Raw genomic sequence first — 26,754 nt, forward strand, 5'->3', positions numbered from 1 at the left:
AAACTGGGTAATGCAGTGCTTGGACACAAGCCTTGTTTATGTGGTGTAGTTCAACAAGCTATTCAGACAGCTCACGTTTAAAATAGCCATAACATAAACCTTCACTTTAGGTTAGAGCTGCGGTCTACATCGCTTCCAAATATACAAACATCTTGTTGACTCTGAACCTACATGTGGAACATGACGTTAACAAGTTATTATCAAATACACAGCACTATTAATGAGCAAAGGTAAAGCCACTGTGACAAAATGGACACTCATTCAAAAGTGTTTTGATCCTGAGAATTGTAGTTGCTGATCTGCTCTGAAGAGTTACCCAACAGAGGCATGTTGTTGATACCACCCATCTGAAGCCGACACACCTCCCAACAACATAATCCCACTAAATCCCATCAAATTCCCCAGCCAAATCCTTATCAGAATCTGACTTTTCGGGTGTGAACCATCAGATCAGACCCATAGCATCCCACTAGCCTGGCCCATTACTCAAAAGGCTTGAAAACAAGAACCTGAGGTAGGTTTTGAATCCTTATTGATATGAAACACAGGGAGAGGAAAACAGGGCATGCTTGGGGCCAAAGATTTATAGCTTGTTAAAGGCCAAAACAGAAATGAAGTTGATAGGACGAAATACGGAGGAAAGGGAAGTCTGTTGGGCACAGCAGGGTGGGGTAGGAGTGTGTGTGTTTTCAGTGTTTCCCTTCATCCTTTTAGATGCACAAGAATCTAACGACTTTACCAGACGAGGGCAGCACAGCACACACAGCGCACTTTAACAGAAGCAGTTTGTTTTAATCTAAAAAAAATCTAACTGGTTTTATACAAACGATTACTGCTGTGATGTATGAGTTAAAGAACATTTTGTTCTGATTCCCACCTCCTGATAGAGCTCACACTTTCCTTTTAGGGTCAGAGTTATTCCGCCCCCCATTCTGCAATCAGTCATTCACTCATTGCTGCAAAAGGCAGTCCAACTTTTCCCCAGACACCAGAGTACCCAGCAGAGGTCAGTGGTAGAGCAAAATAACTTGGAAAGAAGCTTGGGAAGCAATGAACTAAGTTTAGCCAGCTTAGTGACTGATTCTAAAGACAGCCTTGTGCTCAGCTAATATTAGATTGTTGGCAGTCTATGCAGGACCTGTCTTACCAGCACTTTCCTCAGACTCTGGGAGCATCTGCTATATTATATCCAGCCATGTGGCAAAAAAAGACCCCCCCCCCTCCACCCCCCCAACTAACACACATGCACACACCGCTATTTGTTCTAAAGCGTTTAAAAGCCTCCCAGGATCAGGTGATTGGAAGAAAGTAAATAGGAAACAGAGCTACGTTTGTGGTGTTTATGCTTTGACTCAAGAGTGGGCGAACTTGGCATGAGTAAAAAATATTGTGCACTAAGGAAATGATTTGTTCAGATCCGGAGTACTCAAACCATTTCCTTAGGAGGGCCAAAAGAAAATTTGCTATGGGTTGGGGTAGGGTTAGGTTAGGTCAAGGAAACATAAAGAAGTACAGAAGTATGAAGTATGAAGTATGAAAATGTGAGCACCACGGCCCCCACTCTGCATCCTAATTAGTAAGTGCATATATTATTCATATTTTTTTTTTTTTAACTAAAAAAGATTGTAGCGCACACAGATAGAGCCTGGATGTGGAGTGGAATGAAACTGCAAGGGGATATAGCAATAACTGTGTTCCCCCTGGCACAACAGAGAAATACAAAACCTATTCAGATATTGTGAGGTTTTTGCAACATTTCTTGTAGTTTTATTCACAGGAAAGGAGTTTACGTATTTCTATTACAAAGAAATGCAGAAAAACCACATGAATTTCCCATGTCTTCACATGTGATCGCATGTGAAGACATGCAGAAAAAACGTTTTAGTTGAAAAAACACAAGTTGAAACATGTGGCATCATGTAGCGTACATGTGAAAAACATGTGGAGCACACACGTTTCACATGTAATCCCATATATTTCACATGGGAATTTACATGGGCTGCAAATTACACCATGGAAATGTTTCTCATGTGCAAAGGTGGGGCATGTTAATTTGTCATTTAGTCATCCAAATCGACTTACAATTGTTCTATATTTAGCACACATCTGGAGCAACTAGGCATGTGTGTTATCCACTGCACCATTGTCATCCCATGTTATGCCTTTATTAGGTAGCAATCGCATTTCATGTTCAGCAACTCGAACCCTAAGGCACAGTTTAAAATTCATCACATTTTCAAAATTTTCTGTCAGTGAAATATGTGACAAAATGAAAAACGTGAATTGTGAAGGTTAACATCACTTCCTGTAGATGCAAGTCTGGTGTCTGCCTGCGGCAAAAGTGGTTGTATGTGTCACTTGTGCATCATCATCAAATCAAAGGTCACCACAGGCTGGTGGGCTTCTCTTCTGGCTGCCATGATTTAGATAAAGTGATTTCAATGTGTCCACAGTCAGTCTCGACCTTGAGCTAATGGCTGATGTGAGTGATGTGGAAACTTTGTATGAAGACAAAGTGGTTGTTGAAAGCAGCATAGAGTGTTAGTGTTCTTTACTCCACCTCTGCCAGTAATTTCTCTGAAGTCTTCACTGCTGCCGATTGTACTATGCCCTGATAAAGTGTTACTTTTTAATTATTTCAGTGCTTAAGCTTCAGTGCTTTAAAAAAAATAAAAATAAGTGAAATTTAGTAGTCTGTCTTGGCTAAATGAAAACACATATGCCAAAAAAAAGAGAAAAGTAACAGAGAGGAATGTAAATGAAGTCACATAAATGCAAGTAATTTGTGGCAGTTTTGAGAGAGGGAGAGTTACAATCCTAGGACCTAATTCATTTAGTTGTTGTGCATATAAGAAACATAATCAATTCTTTACAGTTTTTCATTCATGATTGTCATTTTGTTCGTTCAACAATTTGTGGGACGTGTTCTGAGAGCTGCCTCTTATATAAGCTGTCACTGTATTTTTATTTATGATCAAAATATTTCTAGGCCTTTGCTTATTACTTATATTACTAACATGCACTGGTCCAGCCAGTCCTTTATAAATAAGCATAGATAATTTAGATTAAATTAAAACTGGCTTTGTCATCAATATTCCATTTTCAATAAAGGCACCACATCAGCATAACTTTTCAAAGAAAATTTCAAAGGAATGTTGATGAAAAGAGAAAGCATCTACACACTGTCTATTGCATTGTCTCTGTCTATTGCATTCACTCAATTTACTAGTCAAACAGAGCTTCATCAGAGCATGCCAAACACACAGAGAACAAATACCCTCTCAAGTGTGGTCAACAATTTCATTCGTGATCTGGTAAAAAACTTCCATAAAGTTTTTATTACCTGTTAATATGTGATAAAGGCTTGTTATATAGGTGGTTTAGATGTTGTCTACATCTAAAAGCTGCAAGCTAAATGCAAGCTAAATGCTCTGCTTGTGAGACTATGTACAGTATAATTTGACTCTCGAAGCCTTACACAGCAACACATTAGTGGAGACAAAAGCACCATCAGACATAAAGATGAGGATAATCTTGTGCCAAGTCTCTTTTATTAATGTTCTCTTTGTATTTCTGCCTTATGGATTTGTGACATTTAACATTAACAATAAAATATGAATTAAACAACTCTGCCAAAGGGAATTTCTTTGGATTCGTACATTGGACTCTTTAAAACCTACTCCATTACTGTGTCTGTCTGATGTTTTGTAATAGCCTCCTTTGTTAACAATGGATGATCATGTTATTTATGGGTGCAAATGTTTTTCAGGTAATTCTGCTGTCTCATATCCATATTGTATTTGTTTTGCCTTATATTTGTTCATTGTATCTGGACTTTGAAATGATTGCACCAACAAGTTGTGACATTTTGTCTGTTTTGTGATGTTTTACATCATACTAAACAGGGGCTTCAGGTGTGTTAATTCTTTGTGTATTAGGCATGTTTCTGTATCACTGAAACCTCTGACTGAATAATAAAAACTGAAAAATAACGCAGTAAAATGGTGTAAAGGCACGGAATATTTAAAGTGAGGTACCAACGTGGCAACCCTTGTCCTGGGAAGGTCTTCAGAGCTCAGGCTCTCATGGAAGAAGCTCAATCACCCTTGGCCTAGACTGTGTGTGACCAAAACAGGACCACATGAGGATCCCAGGCTGCACTTGGGCTCAGTGGAGGTTAAAAACTCTGAGACTTGGCTATCCAAAATGTACCTGATATTCTTTTGAAAAAAACACAAACAAGACAAGGCTAAATTGTGCCTTGTCTTATGAAACATTTTGGATTGTCTGTAATCTGGAAATACTGAACTGTCTCAAACAGTTACAAATGTAAAATACAAATGTAAGTGATGGTGTTTTGAACTGAAAAGAAAATGATTAAGATAGTGAGTAAATAATGATTACAGCAAAGGAGAAAACAAACAAACAAAAAGGACAGTGCTGTATTTCTGGGCAAGCTGCCCAGAGATTGAAGATCCATCTGTAAAACACCAACACCAACACTGGAGCCAATCCCAGCTGACTTTGGGCAAAAGGCGGGGTACAGATGTATGTAACAGAATTGTGATGAATAAATATTAGTAATAATGATCAGTACTGATAATGTTGAGAGCTGTAGTGGATTTAAATTTTTAGAAATTGTAGTATTGGAATGGAATAAACCAGAATATTGCACAATAATCAATTGTTGCCAGAATTTAAAAGTACATTTGCCTGATGCCAGGGTGCTTTACTTTATCTATTAATTAAACTACCAATGAAGACCTGGTTTTACATGTGTAGTATGCAATTCTTTTTTGTATGTTTGCTGTAGTTCAAAGGTCTATTGTAAGTGCTGTGGTGTCTCCTCTTTCTTCGTCTTCTTTTTTCTATTGTTTATAACTGTGCAGTTAAAGTTTGCATATCAATAATGTAAACTGTCAAGTTACACATTCACAGTTGTCTCATAGTTGTGAATTTTATTCACACAACAGAAGTAATGTGCATGGTGCAAAAAAAGTCTAAACTTCATATTTTTTCTTGGAAGAATGCGACCCAGGATCAAAAAATATAATTAGACAGTGCAGAAAGTGTGATTTATGTGTTTCTCTTAAAAGCTGAAGTGAAACTTTCAAATAACTCTAAACATCCTAGAAATTGACATTTTAACAACATGATCATTAGGGGTTTGAACTCCAGCAGTTATCATTGTTTTTGAACTTGACCTGCTTATATTAATACAAATTGATTCTTAATAATAGGTGAAAACAACCGGCTTGTTGACTGAATGTTTACTTTGGCTACAACATGAATAAAGTTTGATCATGTATGGTGTTCTCCAGTGGAAATGAAATGTTTACAAGATGCATACGCATATACACTCACACACATTCACAATTACTGCATATCTGTGATACAGGCTCTCCACGTGGCCTGCAAGGTCAATCTGGTAGTAAACTGCTAGTGTTGCAAGCCTTCTAACATTTACTAGCAAATCATCTTTCAAGTAGCCACAAAAACTAATCTGGTTTGATTAATTGGTAGTTCAGCATAAGTTGTGTAAGATGTGTATGCAATTGGTGGCAATCTCAAAAAATCTCAAAAAATAGTTGAGCTTCATGGGCTGTGTGTTCATACCTTATTTGGGGCTGCCCTGCCGCTCAAGAGTTCACACAATCCATGTGTCACTGCCTGAGACTTGGGCAAAGATGAAGAGAGTGTAGGGTGCCAGGATAGTTCAAAGAAAGACCAGAAAGAGAGAGATATAGAAAAGATTGAGATGAGGAAAGAAATCCAGGTATTGAAGACGAAGGGGAAAAAGTGAAAGAAGAGAAAGAATGATGGAAGGAGGAGAGGTTTTGGGAAAGGGGGTGGTCTTCTATAGCCAATGAAGAACAAGAAAGGAGGATTTCAGTGAGGGTGATGTGCCCATTCCTGAAGTCACGGCTCAGGCTTCAGACAGAAGGACAGGAGAAGTCCAGCCTCACAGAGAAATACTTCCAAACTGTCTAGTGTTCTGATTTAGAGGGATGATGAAGAAGAGGACAGTTGACTCTCCTCAAGAAGGCCCAAGAAAATCTTCTATCTGAGTTTCCTGGGGAAGCCTATATTGAGAGTACAAGGTGGATATTTTCAATGGACTAAGCCAGTATTTGAGACACCTCAAGTCAGCTCATCTGTATCTGAACTGGGGGACGTGAGAGAGAGACAAGGGCACAGACAGAAACCCCCCCCCTCGCCTTCCAGGATCAATTATTCATATACATGAGGTTTCCTGTGTGTCAGGGTGGAACCAGGCGAGCTGCGGTGGCTCAGCTCCAAACTGTGGCACAGTGCGACAAAAGCTGAAGAAGCAGAAAACAGGCGGACAAGAGAGATAGAGGACACAGGGAGAGCAAAAAAGATTGTGTAAGAGTTGCAGATCAAAGGTCACAAAAGCAGAGGGGGAATCATTTGAGGAGGGTTTTTGTTTGGCGAGAATGAAGGCTCTACAGAAGAATCAGGGACGCACTGACCAGATGTTGGGAGCCATGGCTGAAGTGCTTACTTCCGTGGTCATGCCCAATCAACAGTGGGTGAGTTGTAGATCTGTGTTTGTGTATTTACTGGCTGCTTATATGAATGCACAAAGGCACAAATTCCAAAAGAAAGTATTTTTCAGCACTTGCAATGTCCAGCTCATCTCTCATGATTATATGCCTAAGTTTATTTTATACGTGTCATAACTGTAAACCTAAAATGGACAAGCTGGGCAAGCAAGAGAGAAGAGAGAGAGAGGAATGGAAGGATTGCCAGTCTCTGTTCAGTGCTTGGGAGGAATCTTGGATGTTTTACAGGAACAGGAAGCAGAATAGCAGTGATTAAACCATCTGACCATAAAGCAGGCAAATTTGTTTTCCTTCCGTTCCTTTATCTTCCTCAACCTCCCTTTCTCTCTCTTTTTCACGTACACACGTAGACACGTCTCCATTTAAACAGAAAAGGGTCTGGATTAACAGGTGATCAGGTTGCCTGAAGTATTGTGTTTTCTGCTTGGTTGGAAGGATCTATGGCAGCCACATACATTTTTATTCTTAAATAAAAATGCAAATACTATTTTATCATCCACCTCAAATGCATATCTACAAAACCATAATGGCGTCACATACACAAGTTGCATTTAATGAACTGTGAATGGAGGTTTACGCACAACATCTGGAAAATCACACATGCAGATGAGTGTACCAAAAGGTCCAAATATGTTTCTCTTTGTAACTCTGCGTTTTTTTTGAAAAATATTTATCACGACAAATAATTTCCTCCCTGGCAGATGGTTTGGATTGATAACTCCACTTGCCCCTATTAACCTCTACTCTGGTGCTGCTTGGCCTCAAATAAAGATTGAAAGTGCTCTCTGAGAGGCAGCTCTTATCCAAGCTCCGTGGCAAAAAGTTGGATCTCAACCATTTCTACTGCATTCTTGTTCAGTGTGTAATGGAGAAAAGGATGAAAACGATGCAGGGAATAGTGGAAAAAAACAGCCACTGGTATAATGTTTTGTGGTTATGTGACCATAAGTACAATCTTACCATCACTTCCTCCTGAGAGCAGAGCTCCACTGCTGACAAAGGCATCTCTGTGTGTAGCTCTCAGAGGGAGGTGAGGCGGACCTCCCATTAAGCGAGGAAGAAAAGGGGCCTGTGCAGGGCCAGTGGGAGCCAGAGAGGTTGGAGTGGGAGCAGCAGGCCACTACTACAGAAAACCCAGAGCGGCAAGAAAGAACAGGTAAGACCTAAAAGGGCTGCACTGAGCGTAACAGACCATTTTGTGACCCCAGAAGCACAATACTATAGTCCAAACATTGGCCCTCACCAAACCAGGAGCTTAGAGACTCACAGGCACACAAATATCCAGACTCAGCTTGGATTCTTTGTGTGAAACATCTTAGATTGCTACGCAGTGACATCTAAAATAGCCTGCTCAGCCCTTCCTGGCAACAATCTGTGTTGCTGTTGACATATATACGGTAATGATTTCTTGTTTCAAGATGACATAAATTAACTATGTTGAATCTCTAAGTGAGTACGTGTGACGTGAGCTACCGCCCAGGCCTTTAGTTTCAGCTTAGCCTAACCTTGCATGCTAGCCATATGCAAAGTTAGGATAAAAACAGGCCTGAGTCCCATCTGCCATATCTGATGGTGGTCATTAGGCAGTAATAACTTCAGGGAAAGAAACAGATTGGAGTCACCTGAGTGTTCGTAGTTTACTCTTATTAAACTCCACACATTGTATCCCCTAATAGCACTGATAGCAGAAAATTGCTTAGCTGTAATGTACCATACATAAATATGTGTGAGAGAAAAAGAGTTCTTGTGTGTATGGGTATGCAACACTTTCCAGATGGGGCAAGAAAACATGTTCAGCTGCCTGCCTTTCCTTTCCGCCCCAACCCTGTTGATTGCATTTATTCGGATTTTGCTGTGAAAGGGTTGCGTGCATTGCCATTTTCCTTGAGTGAAATGGAACAAAAGGAGCTTTGTAGCTGGGTCTGGGTTTGGGTTAGAGGGAGTGTGTGTGTATATATGAGGGGTTTGGTGGTGTGTACCATGTGGCTGGACCACTAACTGTTGTGCAGAACAGTACATTGCGTACATAAGGGGTGTGAGCGAGGCCAGAGGAAGTTGTCAGCGATGCTTATCTGTAATGGTCTTACTCGGATGGAGTGCGCTGTCTTAAATTATTTTAGCGTTCAAAAAAGTAAAGAAATGCATTATTCAGGGCCATGTGGAGGGACGATGACCAAAAGGGAGATTGTTTATTCCAGTTCCAGACAAGATGCTTTGCATATCCCAATTTCCTCCGGATGGGAAATTGGATGGAAAATCAATGAAACACAAAGCAGAAGAACATCTGAGCCACAAAAACAAGATGTCGGCGTTGTGGCCCAGAGTTGGGCTGGGTGAGAAGAATTGTAGGCTTGTATTGGCTCTCCATAATTTAAATTAATCACAAAATTCCCATTATGAAATATCAAAGTTCATGGTTTCATTGTCCAAATGAACACTTTTAATTTGATCAAAATCTGACACAGCATATGATCTTGCTGCATACAGTAATCCTCACAACGCCTTTACTTTTTATGGTTGAGGTGATAAAATTTTACATTTCTTCACTATATATTTATATATTAGATACACTATTTACAACCATTATCTTAATGCGTCATTTAACAGGCTTGGCAACCTAGAAGACAAACACCAAACATTGAAAGGTTAATGAGGTGGACATTTTTATGCAATCACCGAAAGCACAAATTGTATCATTATATTTTCTACAGTTTTAAATGAGCTTTTAGCTTGCACTGAATTTCCTTTTAACGTAACACAATTGCCATATAAAACTATTTTTTTATGATTATTACCCTAATTAACATAATAAGAGTTATTTAAGGCACTCTTCAAACATGTACACGTGATTACATTTAGCCATGGTTTGACTGGCAGAGGTCATAGTTTTGTTTCCATCTCTTGCTGTGTGAGTGGAAGGGAAAAGAGGAGAGGCCCTTGCATTCTTTGAAGAAGTGGTTCATAGGGCCATAAGGGGCCATCTGTTATATGTTAGAAAAATGATGCTTGCTAGTGGCTTTGCAGGAATCACAGGACATTGCCACCTCCACAAAATCAGATCCTTTTTTCAATTCATTCTTTCATTTTTATTTCTCTATTCCAGCTTACTTTGCTCTTCTGCCCCCCTCCTTGGTAATGAATCTTACAACAGTTTGTCTTTCTCTTTTCATCTGATCATTCTTCTTTGTTTTCCCTCTTGTCTCCCTTCTTTTCTTCTCCAGTCCCCTATGTATCACCTTTTTTCTCAAAGCAATGTCTTCAGCAGTGGTATTTTAAACTTGACTTCCCCTCTAAGTACACAAAGCTGCTGATCATATTTCTCTCAAATCTCATTAATTTTTTTCTCTTGGCTGCTTCGACTCCCAGCCATATAGTTCATGTCCCCAGACAATATTAGTCTACAGTGTCTGTTTCATAACACTGATCAGTGATGGATGTCCATGTGTGTTTTACGATGTTGACTCTTTCAAGGTAAAATACATAAAGCCACATCAACAGGAAACTGCCCTGAACCAGTAAAAATAACAGGCACACCATGCATGTCTCTATTTAACTTTAAATGTGATCCTTTGCAACTTAAAACACATGCTTATTATTAGTGTAGAAAATGTTACGCCAACGAATTGCGTTATTTATAGGAAACATGATATTCTGTGAGACATGCAGATGTAATGATGGAAATTCATGGGAACATAATATGAAGAACGTTTGCATAATACTCTATGTACCATAAATTCTTCACAGTCAACGCATAAGAAAAGTTACCGTATTAAAAAAAAAATCTTTTCCCTTCGCTTTTGACAGTTTCTTACAAAGAATATCCTGAAATAATGAATGGATTTGGAAGGAAAACCATATTCATGAGTAGGTGTGAGGAAAACTATGTAGAAAATGCATGCCCTTGTCCATATTGGGTTTTGTGTCTAGCTGGGAGTGTGTGCCATCTGAGGACAAGTGCTGATCCCAGAGGACCCTGGGACTGAACTGCGTGTGAGTGACCTTAAATGGGCAGAGATCAACCTGATGTTGCATCATATTGTACTGTAAGGGCCAGAAATCACGCAGGTGGATGTATGTTTATTTACACAATTATCGTATCTCACATATCTTCTGTTGTAGTGGAGAACATGTATACTGTGTCAGATGACTTCATACATTATGAATTATAAATACATGAAAAGCTCCTCCAAGTACTGTCTGTGTTTGTGTGTGATGGCAAGAAGGTTTGATATTTCATGTATGTTTTGCAATGTACCCCTGATGTTCTTGTAAACAATAGACAAAGAACAGTCCTGATTGGGTTATCTACACCTTTCACCTATATCTGAGCCTTTTCATTTGACATGGCAAACTTGTTTGCTAATAGTTGCTTATTTATATGTCCAACAGTTAGGTAGCAACATTTTTATTCATTTGGAGTCTTGTTTCTGACCACCTGGTAAATGTAAGTTCATACTCACTCTCCTTTTAGCTCTGTTTTTGGTCTCTGACAATTGAAATATATGGCTCTTTAGCTGCTAAATGCTCCACTATGTTCAGCAGCTGGTCACTAACTGTGTCTGTCTGCTGTTTGGTGCTGAGCAGGTACTCTACAGTATAGTGGGTTTGTAGAGCGTTTTTGTAAAAAAGCTTCCTGCTGAGACCGAAAACGATGCTGAGAGTGTTGAAAGTGAACCAAAACGGTGAAGTTGTGGGCCTGACAGCTAAACATTGAACTAAAACTTGCTATAAAGCTCCATAAAGCAGAGGGGAGCTGCAGTTTCAGGTCATAATTCTATGTGGGCTCATCACTAAACCGATCCTTATATATTGACGTGCTGTTTTCACAGTGATTTGTTACATTGTTAAAAATATTGATAAATAAAATATTATTTTATTAGATTATAGCTGCTTTAATGAATTGAGGATCAAAGGTCTATCATCTAAGCAAAAACGTATGTGGGCTGTCCTGGCAGGATGACTGTGTGGTGAAAGATTGCCACCGTGTTGCCCCCCACACATGTGAATCATGTCTTCTTACATGAATAATTAGGTTCAAAAAAAGTATTTCACGTGTGTATTTTTGTAGAGGTAAGTTGTAGAAGTTCTTGGTGTGTTTCAGCAAAGTGGGTCAGGCAGGGCTAGCTAGAAGGCGTAGGTCAGGCAGGTCAATCTCACAGGCCATTGCTCCACAGCACAGCTGGCATTTAGACCATAGACTGACCTGGAAGCAAGGAGGCAGATGGAGACACAAACAGTGTTACAGGCTCTCATATGTGCAAACACATACATGTATCCACACACATTAGTTTACTTATGTGCTCCCAAACATGCCATGCACACTCACAAAAATCAGCACTACTCATTTGCAATTTTATTAGCTTATTTAAGGTTGATTCAGACTGTATTTAAATGTAGCAGAAGCGCCATCTCTAAATCTATTTTTCCGACAGAAATTGCTTTCCCTTGACTGTAAAACTGCTGGCCTCAGTACTTATTAATCAAAGATAAAGCAGCAGTGTCCCTCCATGTGTGGTCCCTGGGTTTGCTTTTGTTTAATTAACATTTTCTCCTTTGGGTGGCGTTTCAGCTCAGGCTTAAGCCTTGAACACAGTCAGCAGTAGTCCCAGAGTCTCAGTGCTAGCAGGCCGCTTGTAGAGCAAGGTTCACAGACCATTTCCCGAGAGATAAAGAGAGGGAGGGAGGCTGCTGGTCAGGTAGGGGAGGACATTTTCTAGCTTACTATCCCCATGTTTGTTGGAAAAAGAGGGGATGGATGAGGAATAGTCGGTAAGGAGCATGTGTTTGTGTGAATCTGTGTGAGTACAAAGTTTGTCTTGTGTGTATGCTCGTAATTGTGGGTGGTAAGTGAGTATTGTGGATGTTTTGAGAAACAAATTCCCACAGGTGGTGTACCTCCCCTCTGTGTAGAGCAGAGCTCCTGCCGCCTGAGAGCTGCACTGCATGGGGAGGTATAACAGTGGGAGGTACTGGGTAGTAACTAGTAGTAAAGTGCACACACACATGCAGGCATACACATGCACAGCGTAACTCACCTGTCTGTCTCCCTGGCGTATGCCAGCCAGCAGCGTAGTAGTCTAATTGGACAAAAACACCAGCTCGCTGCAGACCAGCAGGACAGAAGAGAAGAGAACAAGACAGTTACTCTGTGGCTTCTGCTCCATGATGGGACCTCAGCCAGAAACCAAAACCTCCCCCTTGTCCAGATTGCCAGTTTGCCTTAATTGGCGCTCAGCTGAGAGATGAAGGGAGGAGGAAAGAGAGAGAGGAGTTAAGGGAGAAAAGGCGAGGGAGAGGGAGGAAGGAAAATGAAATAGAGCATATTTTGGCAGGATTTCAGCTGGCTGATGGGGTGAAAAGAGGCTAATGTCAGTAGGGGGTTGGGGAACGCGCTGCAAATAAGCAACTGCATATCTGCTGAAATGAGACTTGCTGTAGCTATTAGCATGCACGCTTATGTCATATGAATCCTGTGTATTTGCCTGTGCCTTCTGTTGTTCAAGTGCTTTTACACTATATTGTACATTATGAATGCTTTTACTCCAGCAGTGTGTATTGTGTTTACAATATCTCTATTCCAAGAATGTCACTACAAAAGAAATAATTTGCATTTCCATGTGCGGATTCACATTCATAAATCATACTCGACATTCCTCTCTGAACAAGCCTCCTAAATGTGACTGACTGTCTCGGATACAGATCTCACTGATACATAGAAAGATGATACACTCTCCCTGTTGATCTGGCTTGGCTCAGATGAAAACACACACATCCATCTAATAGCGTGCTTATCTTCTGACAAGCCTTTACATCCAGTCTGGTGTGAACGTACACTTACTAGATTTTATCATCACTCACACATCACTGTACACATGTGCACCAGCAGTACGTGTGCGGATGAATCATATTTTCTGTGTGTGTGTGTGTGTGTGTGTGTGTCGTGTGGGAGACGGAGAGAGAGGGAAGGAGTAAGGGAGCGAAGGAGATAAAAGGAGGGAGATGAATGGGTGTTAATGCACTCCTCACCTCACATACCTGCTCCACCCTTCAAGCCAGGGGAGGAACATTTTCTTTCCATTTTTCTGTAAGCATTCAGGGCTTTGTACATGTCTCCTGGGCCAATTTCAGTGTTTATTTATTCAAAGGTTTCATGCCATATTGAGAAAGTGATACTGTAGGTGCTGATACACAGAAATAAGATTCTCAGTCACAAAAATGAAGCTTTAATATACACGTCAGATTTGGCCATTCTGTGTTATTATAACAATGTCATTTTGTTCCTTGGGAAAATATTCTATATTCCAAACATTTGTCATACTATTCTTGCAGAAAATATTGATCAATGAGAGCATAGCCTAATAAAACAAAATGTTCATGTTTACAAATGCCCCCTACTGGTTGCCTTGAAGAAACACAGTCAGGCATCTTGTAAGTTAAGATCAGATGAAAAGATTCACTTCATACATTTTGAATGCATCTCAACAGCAATGCATTCTTCATTATCTCTCCACTGTGTAGCCTGTGTTTGTGTAGAGTGATAGTGCAGGCAGCGTTAGCTCAATTTGTAATACTTTGCCCTCGGATTCTTGTCTTGGTGACTTTTTATCTTGTTTCTTTTAAACCCTCTGTTCTGTTGTCAAACCCATTGTTTCTCAATGCGCTTTGAATTGCACTCCTATGCTTAGACAGTGTTTGGCAGCCATATCAGCATCATACAAGTGGAGACATTCAGCAGCACTGTTCAATATTCCTCTGGTGAATTGCCCCTTCAATCACAGTTGCTTAAAGCATCCATTATAAGCAAAGCAAGGGAGAGATGGAGGGAGGCTGGGAGAGGAAAGGGCTAAGAATTGTGATCTATCTGTATCTCTGCAAGTGTAAGTGTTGCATATGGCAAATTGAACCTGAGAATCGATAATAGATCTCTAATTGTGGGGATTTCCCTCTTTAGTCAACAACTTTCTTCTCTAACACGTGATAGCTGCTTTAGTTTACCCTGTAGGTTTGTGATTAAGCAACAGAGAAATGGTGAGAGTGTAACGTCTAATGCAGCTGTGTGTGTGTGTCTACTTGAGTGGCTAGTGGGTGAGGCAGCCAGGCTTCTCTGTTAGCTCCAACTTTCTCCTGTAGGTGATAGAAACATACTGACAGAAGTCTGCCACCGTCCTGTCACTGTGGAGAGGTGGATGCTGGAGAGAAAGCCCTGTCAACCACTCAAGCACCTGACAGTGCACATCAGGGATGTGCATGCATGTGTGTACGTGTGCATGCCTGTTGGTTTCAGTGCCAGCCGATACTCAGCCATCTCTTGTTTTCCGCAGGTGCCCCCAAAGAGGAACCTGAGTGGGTGGGGTCAGGCCTCTGGTCTGGTTGCTGTTGCAGTAATCAGGTGGTGATTTCCACATAGTCGGATTGTTTGAAGAATGCATGAAAGGAGCATGGCGTGATGAGTGCTGCAAAAGTGAGATGAGATGACATACTGAGTCATAAACTCAGCAGCTTCAGGTCCAAGAAGTGTCATTTTTTGGTCAGAAACTAATTGATTGGGTCTCAGAACAGACAGCATTTCACAATGAGCAACCATTTTCCTGCCTCTGTTGGTTACGTCTTGAGTTGTTTTCTTTGAATAAGCCTGCCATACTTCCTGATATTTCAACAGACTCATCTGTAAGGAAGGCTGATGAGTCATAATTTAGTGTTGAGTGGGTTTAATCTGCTCTGATGTAAAGCACACATCTAAATATGGTATGCTTTGTGTGTATTTTGCAGCTTCCAGGGCAATAAAACCAATTTAGGAAAGAAACCCAAGAAACATAATAATGACCTGGATGATGAGAAGCTTTATGAAGATTGGAAGTTCATAATAAAAGCACTGCAATGCACTCCCTTTTTAATACGGGAGGGTTTATATAGCCTATACGTTGGTGCTGATTGAACTCTTCTGACCCACCCACCAAACGAAAGAAAACATACCTCAAAGCCAGTTGCACTTTGTTTCACACCATGTAGAGGAAACATCTCGTTCAACCCGGAAAACATAGAAAAACACAGACACAGTGCGTTGTTTTCCCCTTGAGACACACAACCCCCTTCATAAAATATGCACACTCATGACTAGTAACAGACACAAATGCCCGTGTATGCTAATCTGAACACTCATTCAGTCTCAGACACACATACGCACAGACGCATGTATTATCTTTCTCACACACCGCAGCAGGAATTGCTAATTGCAGTAATGGGCAATTTTTCCATCAATGTTCAGTCCATAGGTTTCTATGGTCAGACTGCCCCACAATCAACTGCAATGAATTGTCAGGCTAAATGACTAGTGTTACACACACACACACACACACACACACACACACACACACACACACACACACACACACACACACACACGTACACACACACCAAGAATGCCAACATTGTGAATTTTGGCACTGCCTGCTCGCTCCATGAAAACACAAAGAAATATGAATTGCTCACTATAATGGCCCCATGATCATAAATGAACACAGAAGTCGATTTTGGAGCTGCCCCAGCCAGGAAAGCCCACTGTGATCCGTGAAGTGAACACACACTCTTTAACTGCCAGAAAGTGTAACAACACACTTACGGACACTGCTGATGCCGTCGCCTTACTGGAAAATACATGACACCTTCAACCCAATATGGCATCTCCTCTGTAAATAGCATTATGTATCATTACAGACCTGGGAGTTACTATTTCCAGGGCGAGCTCTGAGCGGACACCAGAGAGCGTGGCATGTCATCTGGAGTCGGATAGTTGGGGACAGCGGAGTGGAGGCAGAGGAAAAACAGCTGAGAGGAGTGTAACAGAGGAAGAGGGAAAATTAGGGGAGTGGGAACCTTATCCTGGAAGAGCCAGTGACTAGAGCTACAGACTCCACCCTTCTCACCCCTCCCCTTACTCTCTCTCTCCCTCGCTATCTCTCTCTCTCCGAAGCAGTCTCCTAGTCTGTCATTTGACCAGGCAGTTCACAGAGGCTAGAGCTCAGCACCAAAAAAGAAAACAGAGGGGAAACAAGAGAGACAGAGGGAAGGTAGCACATTCAATATAGCGATAAGCCGCTGGAATGTTTCCTTGGCTTATCGCCAGCTGAAAAACCCTGTGAGTGTGGATTTCTTCTTAGCTGTTGCTTTTGTGGACTCTTTTTCTCTTCTTCTCGGTCTGGATGTGTGGGCTTTAAGTCTGTCTGCAGTCAACTGAGGAGGAGGAGGAGGATCAACGGACACCCTTTTGGGGATTTACACTTTGAGGAGTAAACCTCTGCTTGTGTGAGGGTGAGAGAGGGAGGCTGAGGGAGAGAGAGAGAGAGAGAGAGAGAGAGAGAAAGTGAGAGAGAAAGTGAGAGAGTGCCGGGCCATGCCCACCTCTGCTCATGGTGCAGCAGCATGAAAGGGGGCCACCATCGCCATCGCCACCACCGAGGCTGTGGCTGCCAACACTTGTTCCGTAAAGTCCTGGCGAAGTGTGGTTGCTGTTATGCCCGAGTCAGAGGTCAGTGCCACACACTTGCACACACAAGACAACAACACATAGACAATGTTTGATTCTTATCAAGCTTGTCATTGTTAGTCTAAGTTTCTTTGCCCTGAGGTTGGTACTGTACTGTTCAAAAAAGCTTTTGAGAGACTGTTTGTGTGTATGTCTGAGTAGTTACTTGTATGTGTGCGTGTGTTTTGTTGGTCATACTGAACTGAAGCAATTACTCCAATAACTCTGCTCCTCTCCTCTCCTTCCATTTAATACCTCCACATGCATTCGCTCTTCTTCTCATCCACACTTTCTTAGATGTCCACCCACCTCTCCCTTATCTCTCCTTCCATTCCTGCGAACGTATGCTAATGCTTAAAGTGTAAGCCTCAATCCTCTCGCCTGCTCTCTCCGCCTGCAGCAAAAAGCAACAGATGTGTGTCACACACACATCAGAGTAGGACGAGGAAAAAAAGTCCTGCCAACAGATGACTACACAGTGAGGAACAGGAAAGAGGACACGCACCACACATTCTTCCATTAAAAATAGAGAAGGAAAGAGAGGGCGAGTGAGAAAGAGAAATAAACGGTATGTGTGTGTGTGTGTGTTTGGGATTTGGAAAGTGTCCTCCTCATGATGAGTGTGTGTCAGTTGGGTATGTGCAGCACGTGGATGGGTAAAACACACGGTGGTACTGAGCCACTATGAAACATTGCTCTATCCCAAACAGTGAGAGCTGAACAAAACAGCAGTCATCTCCCCTCTCTCTCTCTCTCTCTCTCTCTCTCTCTCTCTTTCTCTCTCTCTCTGTGGGTCTCCCTCCAACTCTCCGGTTTGTAGTAATGAAGTACAGCAGGAATAGCAGCGGCCCATTTGAATAGTGTGGTTGAGTAAAAGCAGCGGGTGGCATGATATGTAATAACAACAAGGCTGGTGAGCGCACACACAGGCGTCATCCACAGGCTGTGCCCCTTTTTTTTATTATATATATTTTTTTAGAGTTTATAAAACTCAGGACTCATTGTAACGTCTAGCTGACAGCGGGGGGGGGATCAAATCTCTATTTCTGTTTTTTCTATCGGTCATGACCCCTGTCACTGTGGCTTGGAGGCAAAGTTAAAACAACATACAAAAGCCATATATGAGTTTATGCTGTGTGTTTGTTCCCTTTTAGAAGTCTGCATCAAAGGGATGGACGGTGGGCCTACCTGCTGAGGCTCTGTACATAAGGGGGCTCATGAAGTAGGCTTTCATATAATTGGCAAGCATTGTTGGATACATACCTCAGATTCCTTCAGTTTAATCTCTTATGTAATGGATATTCTCCTTTTCTACAGCCCGCAGACTCCCCACTGCACCTTGTTATCACAGCCAATACACGCACACTTAGATCACAATGTATAAACATGTGGGGGATTGGAAAAATGAAACATCAGGCTATTAAAAGAAATCTCAATAAACATGCAGTAGGATAAATTTTTCCAACAATCCAACAGACTTCTATAAACAACCTTTAACATATAACGAGGCTGTTTATGGTCCAACATGACAAGATGAGACATTTTGTATTTTACAGTTGTTAGCAAAACAGCTCTTGATCTCACTTTACAAGGAGAAATATAAGACCTCTACCCCTTCTGGGGAGCCACATTATAAAGCTACAATAATTAATTTGAAGATGTTTGCTCTATATAACCTCATTACATGGAATGGAATGTAAAGTACTTTTCTATGTTGCGTTGAGGAGCTCATATGCAGTTTTGTCCAATCATCTACTGTGAAGCAGTTTCTATAATTAACATGATGTGGAGGGGAGGAGCATCAGCTGTGGTAGACTTTTTAATAGCACTTACTCTTTCTCTCCTTTAAAATAAAAATCTAATCTAAACTCTGTTCATTCTCTGACATTTCATCCAATACATTTGACTTTTCAAACTGATCTACTGTGTCTTTCTGCATCCAGGAACTTGTCCGACGGGAGCACAAGCTAAACTGACCATGTTGTTTCAGTTGTGGTATTTATAGAAAAAAAAAGGTCCGACATCACTAGCAAAGGCCCTCGGCACTTTTGGCGGTCCCAAGGCAATGTTCTTGCAGGTCAAGCATGTTGCAGTATCAAATAATGTTGATGTTTGACTGTAGAAGGTCTTTTTTTATTTTTATAAAACACTAGCTGAGGTGGTGACTGCTTTCTCTAAGCTGAGATAATCAGGGTCAAAATACAAAATAATGGCTCAATGTGAGCTGCCAAATTTCTAACGTGACTGATATCAACAGCAAACAAAGAATCTCTTTGTAGCCATTTTTATCTCAGTGACAGGCTTGTCTTGGTCCATTGTCTCATACAAAACTGTTGACAATGTGTCCACACCGTTCATTGACTCTAAAAAGCCACTCCTCTGACATAAGAGGAAATTATAGTGCACTGCATGATTAATTCCCTACTTAGGCATAATAACACTTACTTGTATGCTGGATGATGACACACAGTACAGTATGCCATTATGTCACACCACATTTACCCGGCTCAGATCTACACATTCACATGAAGCAATCAGTGAACAAACGACTATACTTGAAGTAATTTCAGCTGCTGTCACTCAGACTTAATGACTTGCCCAAGATGGCTGTCAGTCTTTCTTCTAACCAATTTACTTTTATGCAAAAAAGGGACTGCACACTACTGTGTGATGAAACAGGAGCACAAGCAATAAAAAGAGTCCTTAGCTAAGCAGGATAATGTGTGAATGTGCGTAGGGGTGGTGTTTGTTATTGTAATGTGTGTGTTGCAGGTTTATTAAAGGACTGACAAGAAGGGACAAAAAATCGAGTTGGAGGAAATACAAGACAATATATAAACATGAGTGTAGGGGCAGGGCAGGGGAGGGGAGGGGAGGGTTGGGATTATTGATCTGAGTAGTACTCAACAAGATAGAGAACCCCAGAAAGATGGACAGGTGGAGAGATGGGTATAATGAAAGAGAAGAGCATGTATTATTTTGGCTCTGATGTCAGCACTGCTCTGCACGGCACATTAGCAGATTGGCTACCCAAGGGCCATTAGTGAGGGCTGCTTCCCAGCAAAAAATAGATGGTGTTTGATATTGTCCTCAGTCAATTGCATTCATGGGCAAGAGTGAGGAAACAAAACCTGTGGATCCCCCAAATCAGATCTTGTTGGAGGGTCGTGTTTTGGGAAATGTAGAATAAAGTAAGTGCTGCTCCTGATATCAGAGCACACAGCAAGGCACTGAATTAATATGTATTCGCTTCCTTTTGAGGATCACGACTTTCAAACAAGAGAAGAAATTCACATAAAATCGTGGACAGACTCCACGATGACACTATGTTTTTCTTTTAAAAAAAATGGTAATGTTAAGCATGATATATGCCACTGCATTTGAAGCCAACACAATAATTTCTACATCGCATCTTTGCTGCAGCACAGCCTACCACACACCTAATGGTATTTGGGATGCACCCTGAGGTAAATCTGACATACATGAATGCAGGCTGCCAGGGAAACAGAGGGAACAAAATGAATGGGGATGGAGGTAAGATCACACTGAAACAAGACAGAGAGTCAGGCCATATGGAAATCATTTTATATTTTTGAAATGTCTTTTTACCAACTTTGCTTCAGTTTTTAATTGAAGGTGCTTTTTAGGCTGTGTTAAAATATACACAGCGTTTCTAAGTCTGAGGCCTGAAAAAGAACATAACCTGATTGTGTCATACATTTAAATTATGTCTTTTTTAAGCCGCTTAGAGGCAAAACACACAATTGAATTAGACAATACACTTTACTAATGCATTTCAAATTGGTTTGGCATAACACTTTCAGCAGTTTTAAAATGCGTTTGAAAGATATTTAGGCGTTTGAAAAAGAAATGTGGAAACAGATTGGAAATGCATTTGAATTGTAAATCTGCAAATTGATGTCAATAAACAGTCAAAGTATTATTGTGTGGAGAATTATGGTACATTTTTGTCTCCTTAAAGTCCAGAATAGCTTGTCGCAGGGGTGGTACCCTTAATAGGACATTTTAGTACCCTTTTAATGGGTACATTATTGTACTATAGTTTAAAAGGTACGTTTATGTCTTGCAGGGTACACAATTGTACCAATTTCATAAGGTACAAAAATGTACCGGCACTAAAGGGTACACAATTGTCCCTCAAAAGGGTACCTCCCCTGCGACAAGCATTTGTACCCTTTTAAGTACATACCCGTACTTCTATTTCTGAGTGTGAACAATATTACAGTGCATTAATCAAAACATGTAAAACCCACATTTTCTATCTATTTTTAAATACAGACTGTACTGTAAATGTGCTCACGTCAAATATATTTCACGGAAAAAAATAATCTGGGGGACTTGAAAACTGCAGAGAGTTTTAGGTTTTAGCTTTGTATGAAGGGTCTGACTGTCTGATTACCAACAGTGACAGGTAACAAGTACATCTGTGTGGGAGTTCAGGCTGCAGTCAACAGTAACATTGCAACTAAAACAATTTTTCCATCTGTTGAATCAAAATATCTCTTTCTCCATAACTATTTCTTTCTATCACTTTTTAAAAATCTCTTGTCTCTCTCTATGTTTCTCTTCCTTTATGTTCCTCTAAAGAAGGAGAGCGGATATGTGCTACATTGTGCATGCTTTGTGCATCTACATGTGTTCCCACTGCATCTGTGAGTGTTGATTCATGCATGCAATGGGTTAGGACAAGGATCCCCCACAGCAGTGATACACACACACACACACACACACATCTCCACATACACATATATTTACATGGTTGAATTGCAGAGACAGAGAGAACAGAGGCATACATGCAAAAGCATAAAGTACAGCGTACATCAAATGAGACTATAACTGCCTCATTGTCCATTGCTTGTCTACTACATGGACACACGCATGCAAGCATACATGCATGCGTGTAATATGCAGTTCATTGTATCTGCATCAGTGGCAACATACTGCATGATTATAACTGAACTACTCAAACACTGTGTATAGAAGTCAAGGTCAAAATAGCAGAAACATCTGCAATATAATTCAATACTTTGTGATAAATACTGCATTTGTAAAATTTATTTCTGAAATGTCTTTTTGTTGAGAAATATCTGAGAGCTGTTGTGAAGTTATTCTTAGATTAATTGTTTTTGTCAGAATATAGTGAAACACGCCCATCACAATTTGACATTATCACATTGCCTGTTTTGCCTGGCCAACAGTCCAAAACTTAAAGCTATTGAGTTTTGTACCTCATAAGACAAAGAAAAGCAGCAAATTGTCACGATTAAATTAGATAAATCTATTGACTAATCGATTAATCGACAAATTGTTTTCAATTGTTGTTAAGTGTTCCTGTTATTTAGTCCACTTCTCAGCCATTTGTGTTTAGTTTCAACACAGACTGTAGCTCATTTGCTGAAGTTTGCAGGCAGTTTTACATAAACATCACTGTAGGAAAAAGTTTTGTCCTCCTTCTCAGACTAGTCAGGTTGCGTGATGTGTTCCAGCCCCTTGAGGTGGTAGGGTTCAGTGTCTTGCACAAGGGCACTTCAGCAGTGTGGTAGAATTCAGACACAGGAACGTGATCCCTAGGGGTCCCTTTGCTAACCTGTGACCCCAAGACCCATAAATAATTTTGATAACAACTCGAGTGTGCTTTTGACAGAAAGCAGCCCTGTTGGCAAACACGAGGGAAAATTGCCATGACAGGACCAGTGTGTCTTTTTACGTCTCAGCTGGAGAACTGTCTTTGTCATCAGCTTATAAGGCAGACTTCAGACATTATGGAAAAAGCAACAAAAATAGCTGAAAATGAAGGTATGCTGCTGGACCGCTGTGGCCCAGCCTTGTGTTCAGCAGTCTGAGATATTTTTAACCTTTGCTGCCCAGCCCACCCTCCACCTCGTCATCTCCTTGCGCCCTCCCATCCAACCCCCTGTCTCCCCTCTGCTATGTAACTGATCCTCCATATTGTTTCTCTTCAGCACATGCAACACAGGAAGGGACTGAGAGGGGGAGAGAGCAAGAGAGCGAGAGCGAGAGCAAGAGAGCGAGAGAGAGAGAGAGAGAGAGAGAGAGAGAGAGAGAGAGAGAGAGAGAGAGAGAGAGAGAGAGAGAGAGAGAGAGAGAGAGAAATGGAGTGAGAGAAAGAATGAGTCTTAACCCAGTGCTCCCAGTGCTCCCAGCTGGATGAAGAAATCACTCAGTCTGAATTTTGGGTTGAATGTTGCATGATTTGCCGGCTTGGAATGTGAACACCAAGTGGAGCATTAAGATCATTCCTGGGGCATTCTCATTTTCTCTCTCCTTCAATCCTCTCTCCCAGCTCTCTCTCTCTCTCTCTCTCTCAGCCTGGTCGGCATAGAGCCAGTCAGACAATTATTAAGTATGTGCTCTCCCCTTTTCACTATTTTCACCACATTCACAGTACATTCTCCTTTCCTTTTTGCTCTACTGAACGGCCTTGCCCTGACATATTTCCAGGGCTCCCATGCACTTCTCCTATATCTCCCACTCTCTCTCCCTTTCTTTTCCTCTGGGCTCTGTTTGTAAATGTGCGGAGGAGAAGAATGAGGGAGCAAATTATAAAACACAGGAGTGCATTCCATACCTTGTTTAGAAAGAATTCTCCTACAGCACAGAGGGGGAGAGGAGCTACTTCCCCCTCCGATTCTACCCATATGGGTCTTTTTATGTCTGCAGCCTTTAAGGGTGGATATGACATTTGTTCTCACTGAACCAAAAGTCGGTTATCACTCTTACAGTGTTTTACTCACTCCTTCTTATATCTCCTATCATGTTTCTATTTAGACAGGAAAAAACCTGTTCACTTTCTACTCAGAACATCTTCCATCATCATCCAGCAAGATCAGTACATGTACTTACTGTAAGTCTTAGCAACAGGTCGACTACAACGATTACGCCGGTGTCCCTCAGGCTGTCAGAGTAGAGAAGCACTCAGACAATGGCTGCTCCTCTTCTGCAGTTCTCCCCCAGAGGATACTTGATAGAGGCCTCGCTGAGATACTTTCCAAAACAGTGCACAAAGCAAAGCAAACAATGGAAAGTGACAATATTGAAAGCTTTTGGTGTTGTGTTGTAGAAGTGGACTGTGTGGATGAGCTGAGCTTGCTGGTTCTGTGTTTATTGACCCCGAGAACAACTGAATCAGAATCAGAAGATGCCTGCTGTTTCTGGGAAAGTTTACTTTGTTCCTAATCAAACTTACTGTTCAAACAGTGGATGTAACCCCAACCAGTTTGTTAAAGGTAGCACTAAAGTCTTTGGTTACAGTGCAACTCTAAGATCAGCATATATAGAGAGTATTGCTGTTGGGTTTGGCTTCTGAACTGAATTCTCTCTCTTGTTGAATTTGTACAACTTGTGTCTGTGTCCAGGAGCAAGTTGTACAACTTCATGGCTCATCAGTTGCATAGAAGTGTTTAATTATTGAGTATCTCAAGTATTACTAAATCGCAACATGAATTCTGGGTAAAGTAAGATTTTTTTCAAATTAATACACATAGCTGACTTAGCTTCTTGTCTCTGTTTGCTCCAGCAGAAAACCTATGTCTTGTGGTATACTAAAAGATGAAGGACAAGATGTTTTTTACAGGAAATTCAGTGATAAAGAAAGCAAAAGATAAAATCAACTTAGAGACCAAAATTGAGCTGTTTGTCTTTGTCAACAGACGACATTGATTGTCAGTTGTCAGCCGGGACCATTGATTGTTAGCATAGACACACAGCAATTAGTTCAGAGATAGCTCACAACTGATCTAATGTAGTCAAGGTTTGAAAGCAGTCTGGTGGTTAAGACAAAAAACAACATATAACTGAATGTCTGTGTCAGAGCAATGAAACAGCAATACTAAGACTACCATAGCTAAAATAATAATAAAACCTTAGCAACATTACCCTCAGGCTATATCAGAATTATGTGTTTTCACGGGAACTACTGACATTTAGGAGGAAAACATCAGTTTATGGTTTGCTAACAAAGCAATTCAGTGAGCAATGAGGGTAATGAGAGACTGCAGCAATATTTATACTTTTTCTATTGCTTTGCTTCACTTTCATCATTAAATTGTATTAACCTATCCAGAATTAATACTTTTCAATCCATGGTCTTCGAACATGTTTTTACAGTTTATACAGGTTGACCTGAGCCCAGGGTCTTCCTGTAACCCCCCCCCCGCGTATTCATAAGACATCCTCTTAATGGCCATATGGAGAGCTCTTGCTCTAAATGCCGGATTTGATCTGAAATAGACAAAAGCTGACAGTTGCAGATGGTTTTCTTGAATTTGGAATTAGCTTTTCAAAGGCATCCTTTGTGCACACAGAATTGTTTTACAAATAATCATGAGGTATTAAAAACATTTTGTGGCGTGTTACTGTATAAATTTTTATGCATATATATGCTAATTATTACACTTTGTTGTTGTTTGTGTGTGTGTGTGTGTGTGTGTGTGTGTGTTTCTTCCGATGTGCAACATGAGTTGGTGTGCCAACATATTTAGGTTGATACCATGTCTTGGTGATGGTTAATCTTTTGTGTGGCTGTCAGTCACTGTCTCCCCTTCTGGGTTTAGTTGCTATGGCGATTGGATCGGGGAGAAGTGGAGAGCCATGGAAAGGAATGAGAATACGGGTCTGGAAAGCCCATCAAGTCTGACTGAGAATAACTATGCCAGCACATCTATACATCCTCAAGTCAACACAGCGTGCCAGAGCAGACATAGAGCTACACTTCACTTTTTGTTTCATTGTGTGAACACTTTCATGCTTGAGCTCAAACAGTATGTCAGAATGTGTTGTATGTATGTATGTGTAAGTATGCTTGGAAAAACACGTGATGCCATCTTCAGGAATTCAGTTCAGGCAGTTCAACCAAATCCTACCCACAACTCGTTTAGGTTTTTACCGTAGCTTTGGCTACTTGTAGTTTAGAAACATGACCTTGTACACAGCCAGTGTGAAGTACAGCAAGAGCCCAGAGCTCAGAGTACCAGAGCTGTCAGGCAGACTGGGGCCAGGAGGAGAGGCTCCACATCCCTACAGCCCAGCAGGCACCACAGCTCTGTCTCCAGTTCTCCTTGCAGGCCTCCTGACTGGCACTGCCACGGCTGCCATATGGAATCACAATCGCTTTTAATTTGCTGGGTTCTCTCTTGTGTATGTGTATCTGTGTGTGTGTGTGTGTGTGTGTGTGTGTGTGTGTGTGTGTGTGCACGCGCGTATGTGGGCGGGTAGATAATCATAGTGATGACCAACAGTATTCTGTGTGTGTGTGAGTGTGCATGTTTGCTACCTGCTGCTAAAGACGCTGAAACAGTAGTTGCTGATCATCACTATGATTATGTGGACTTCTTTCAACACAGGGGCGGGATTTTTCTATACTGTGCTATTGTTACCTTTACCTGAGTAAAATGCTCTTTCACAACTGTCAGTCAGTGAAATACAGGGAGTATTGAGTTAACGTGGAACCCCCATGTAAAACTAAAAAATGTCTAAAAATTTTAGACATAAAGTGAAGTTTGGTTCAGTATCAATCATCTGTTCTACAGCACGCTTGACAGGACATCAGTCTTATTAAACTCATCTGCTGCTTCTGAAAGAAAAAAAGTATTGTAGGAGTTACAG

General features: G+C 41.1%; 1 protein-coding gene and 1 long non-coding RNA gene across 4 annotated transcripts in view; one reads left to right on the top strand and one right to left on the bottom strand.

Moving 5' to 3' along the window:
• The first annotated feature begins 5,990 nt into the window (after positions 1-5,990).
• Positions 5,991-26,754, top strand: part of arhgef25a (Rho guanine nucleotide exchange factor (GEF) 25a) — a 45,207-nt gene continuing 24,443 nt past the window's right edge. Inside the window, exons 1-2 of one of the 3 annotated variants that reach the window (XM_046043267.1) lie at positions 5,991-6,554; positions 7,605-7,743. In XM_046043267.1, the coding sequence (XP_045899223.1) occupies positions 6,459-6,554; positions 7,605-7,743 (235 nt within the window). In that variant the 5' untranslated portion in view covers positions 5,991-6,458. Of the gene's footprint in view, positions 6,555-7,604; positions 7,744-16,575; positions 17,113-26,754 lie in introns of those variants that run through there. The other 2 variants (XM_046043268.1, XM_046043270.1) reach the window with 2 other exon arrangements.
• LOC123967223 lies at positions 11,439-12,689 on the bottom strand. The gene is made up of 2 exons (XR_006824211.1): positions 12,623-12,689; positions 11,439-11,790 (listed from the first exon to the last, which is right to left on the bottom strand). It is a non-coding gene; the product is annotated as an uncharacterized LOC123967223 (long non-coding RNA).

The sequence above is a fragment of the Micropterus dolomieu genome, unplaced genomic scaffold (assembly GCF_021292245.1).
Source record: "Micropterus dolomieu isolate WLL.071019.BEF.003 ecotype Adirondacks unplaced genomic scaffold, ASM2129224v1 scaffold_152, whole genome shotgun sequence".
Taxonomy (NCBI): Eukaryota; Metazoa; Chordata; class Actinopteri; order Centrarchiformes; family Centrarchidae; genus Micropterus; species Micropterus dolomieu.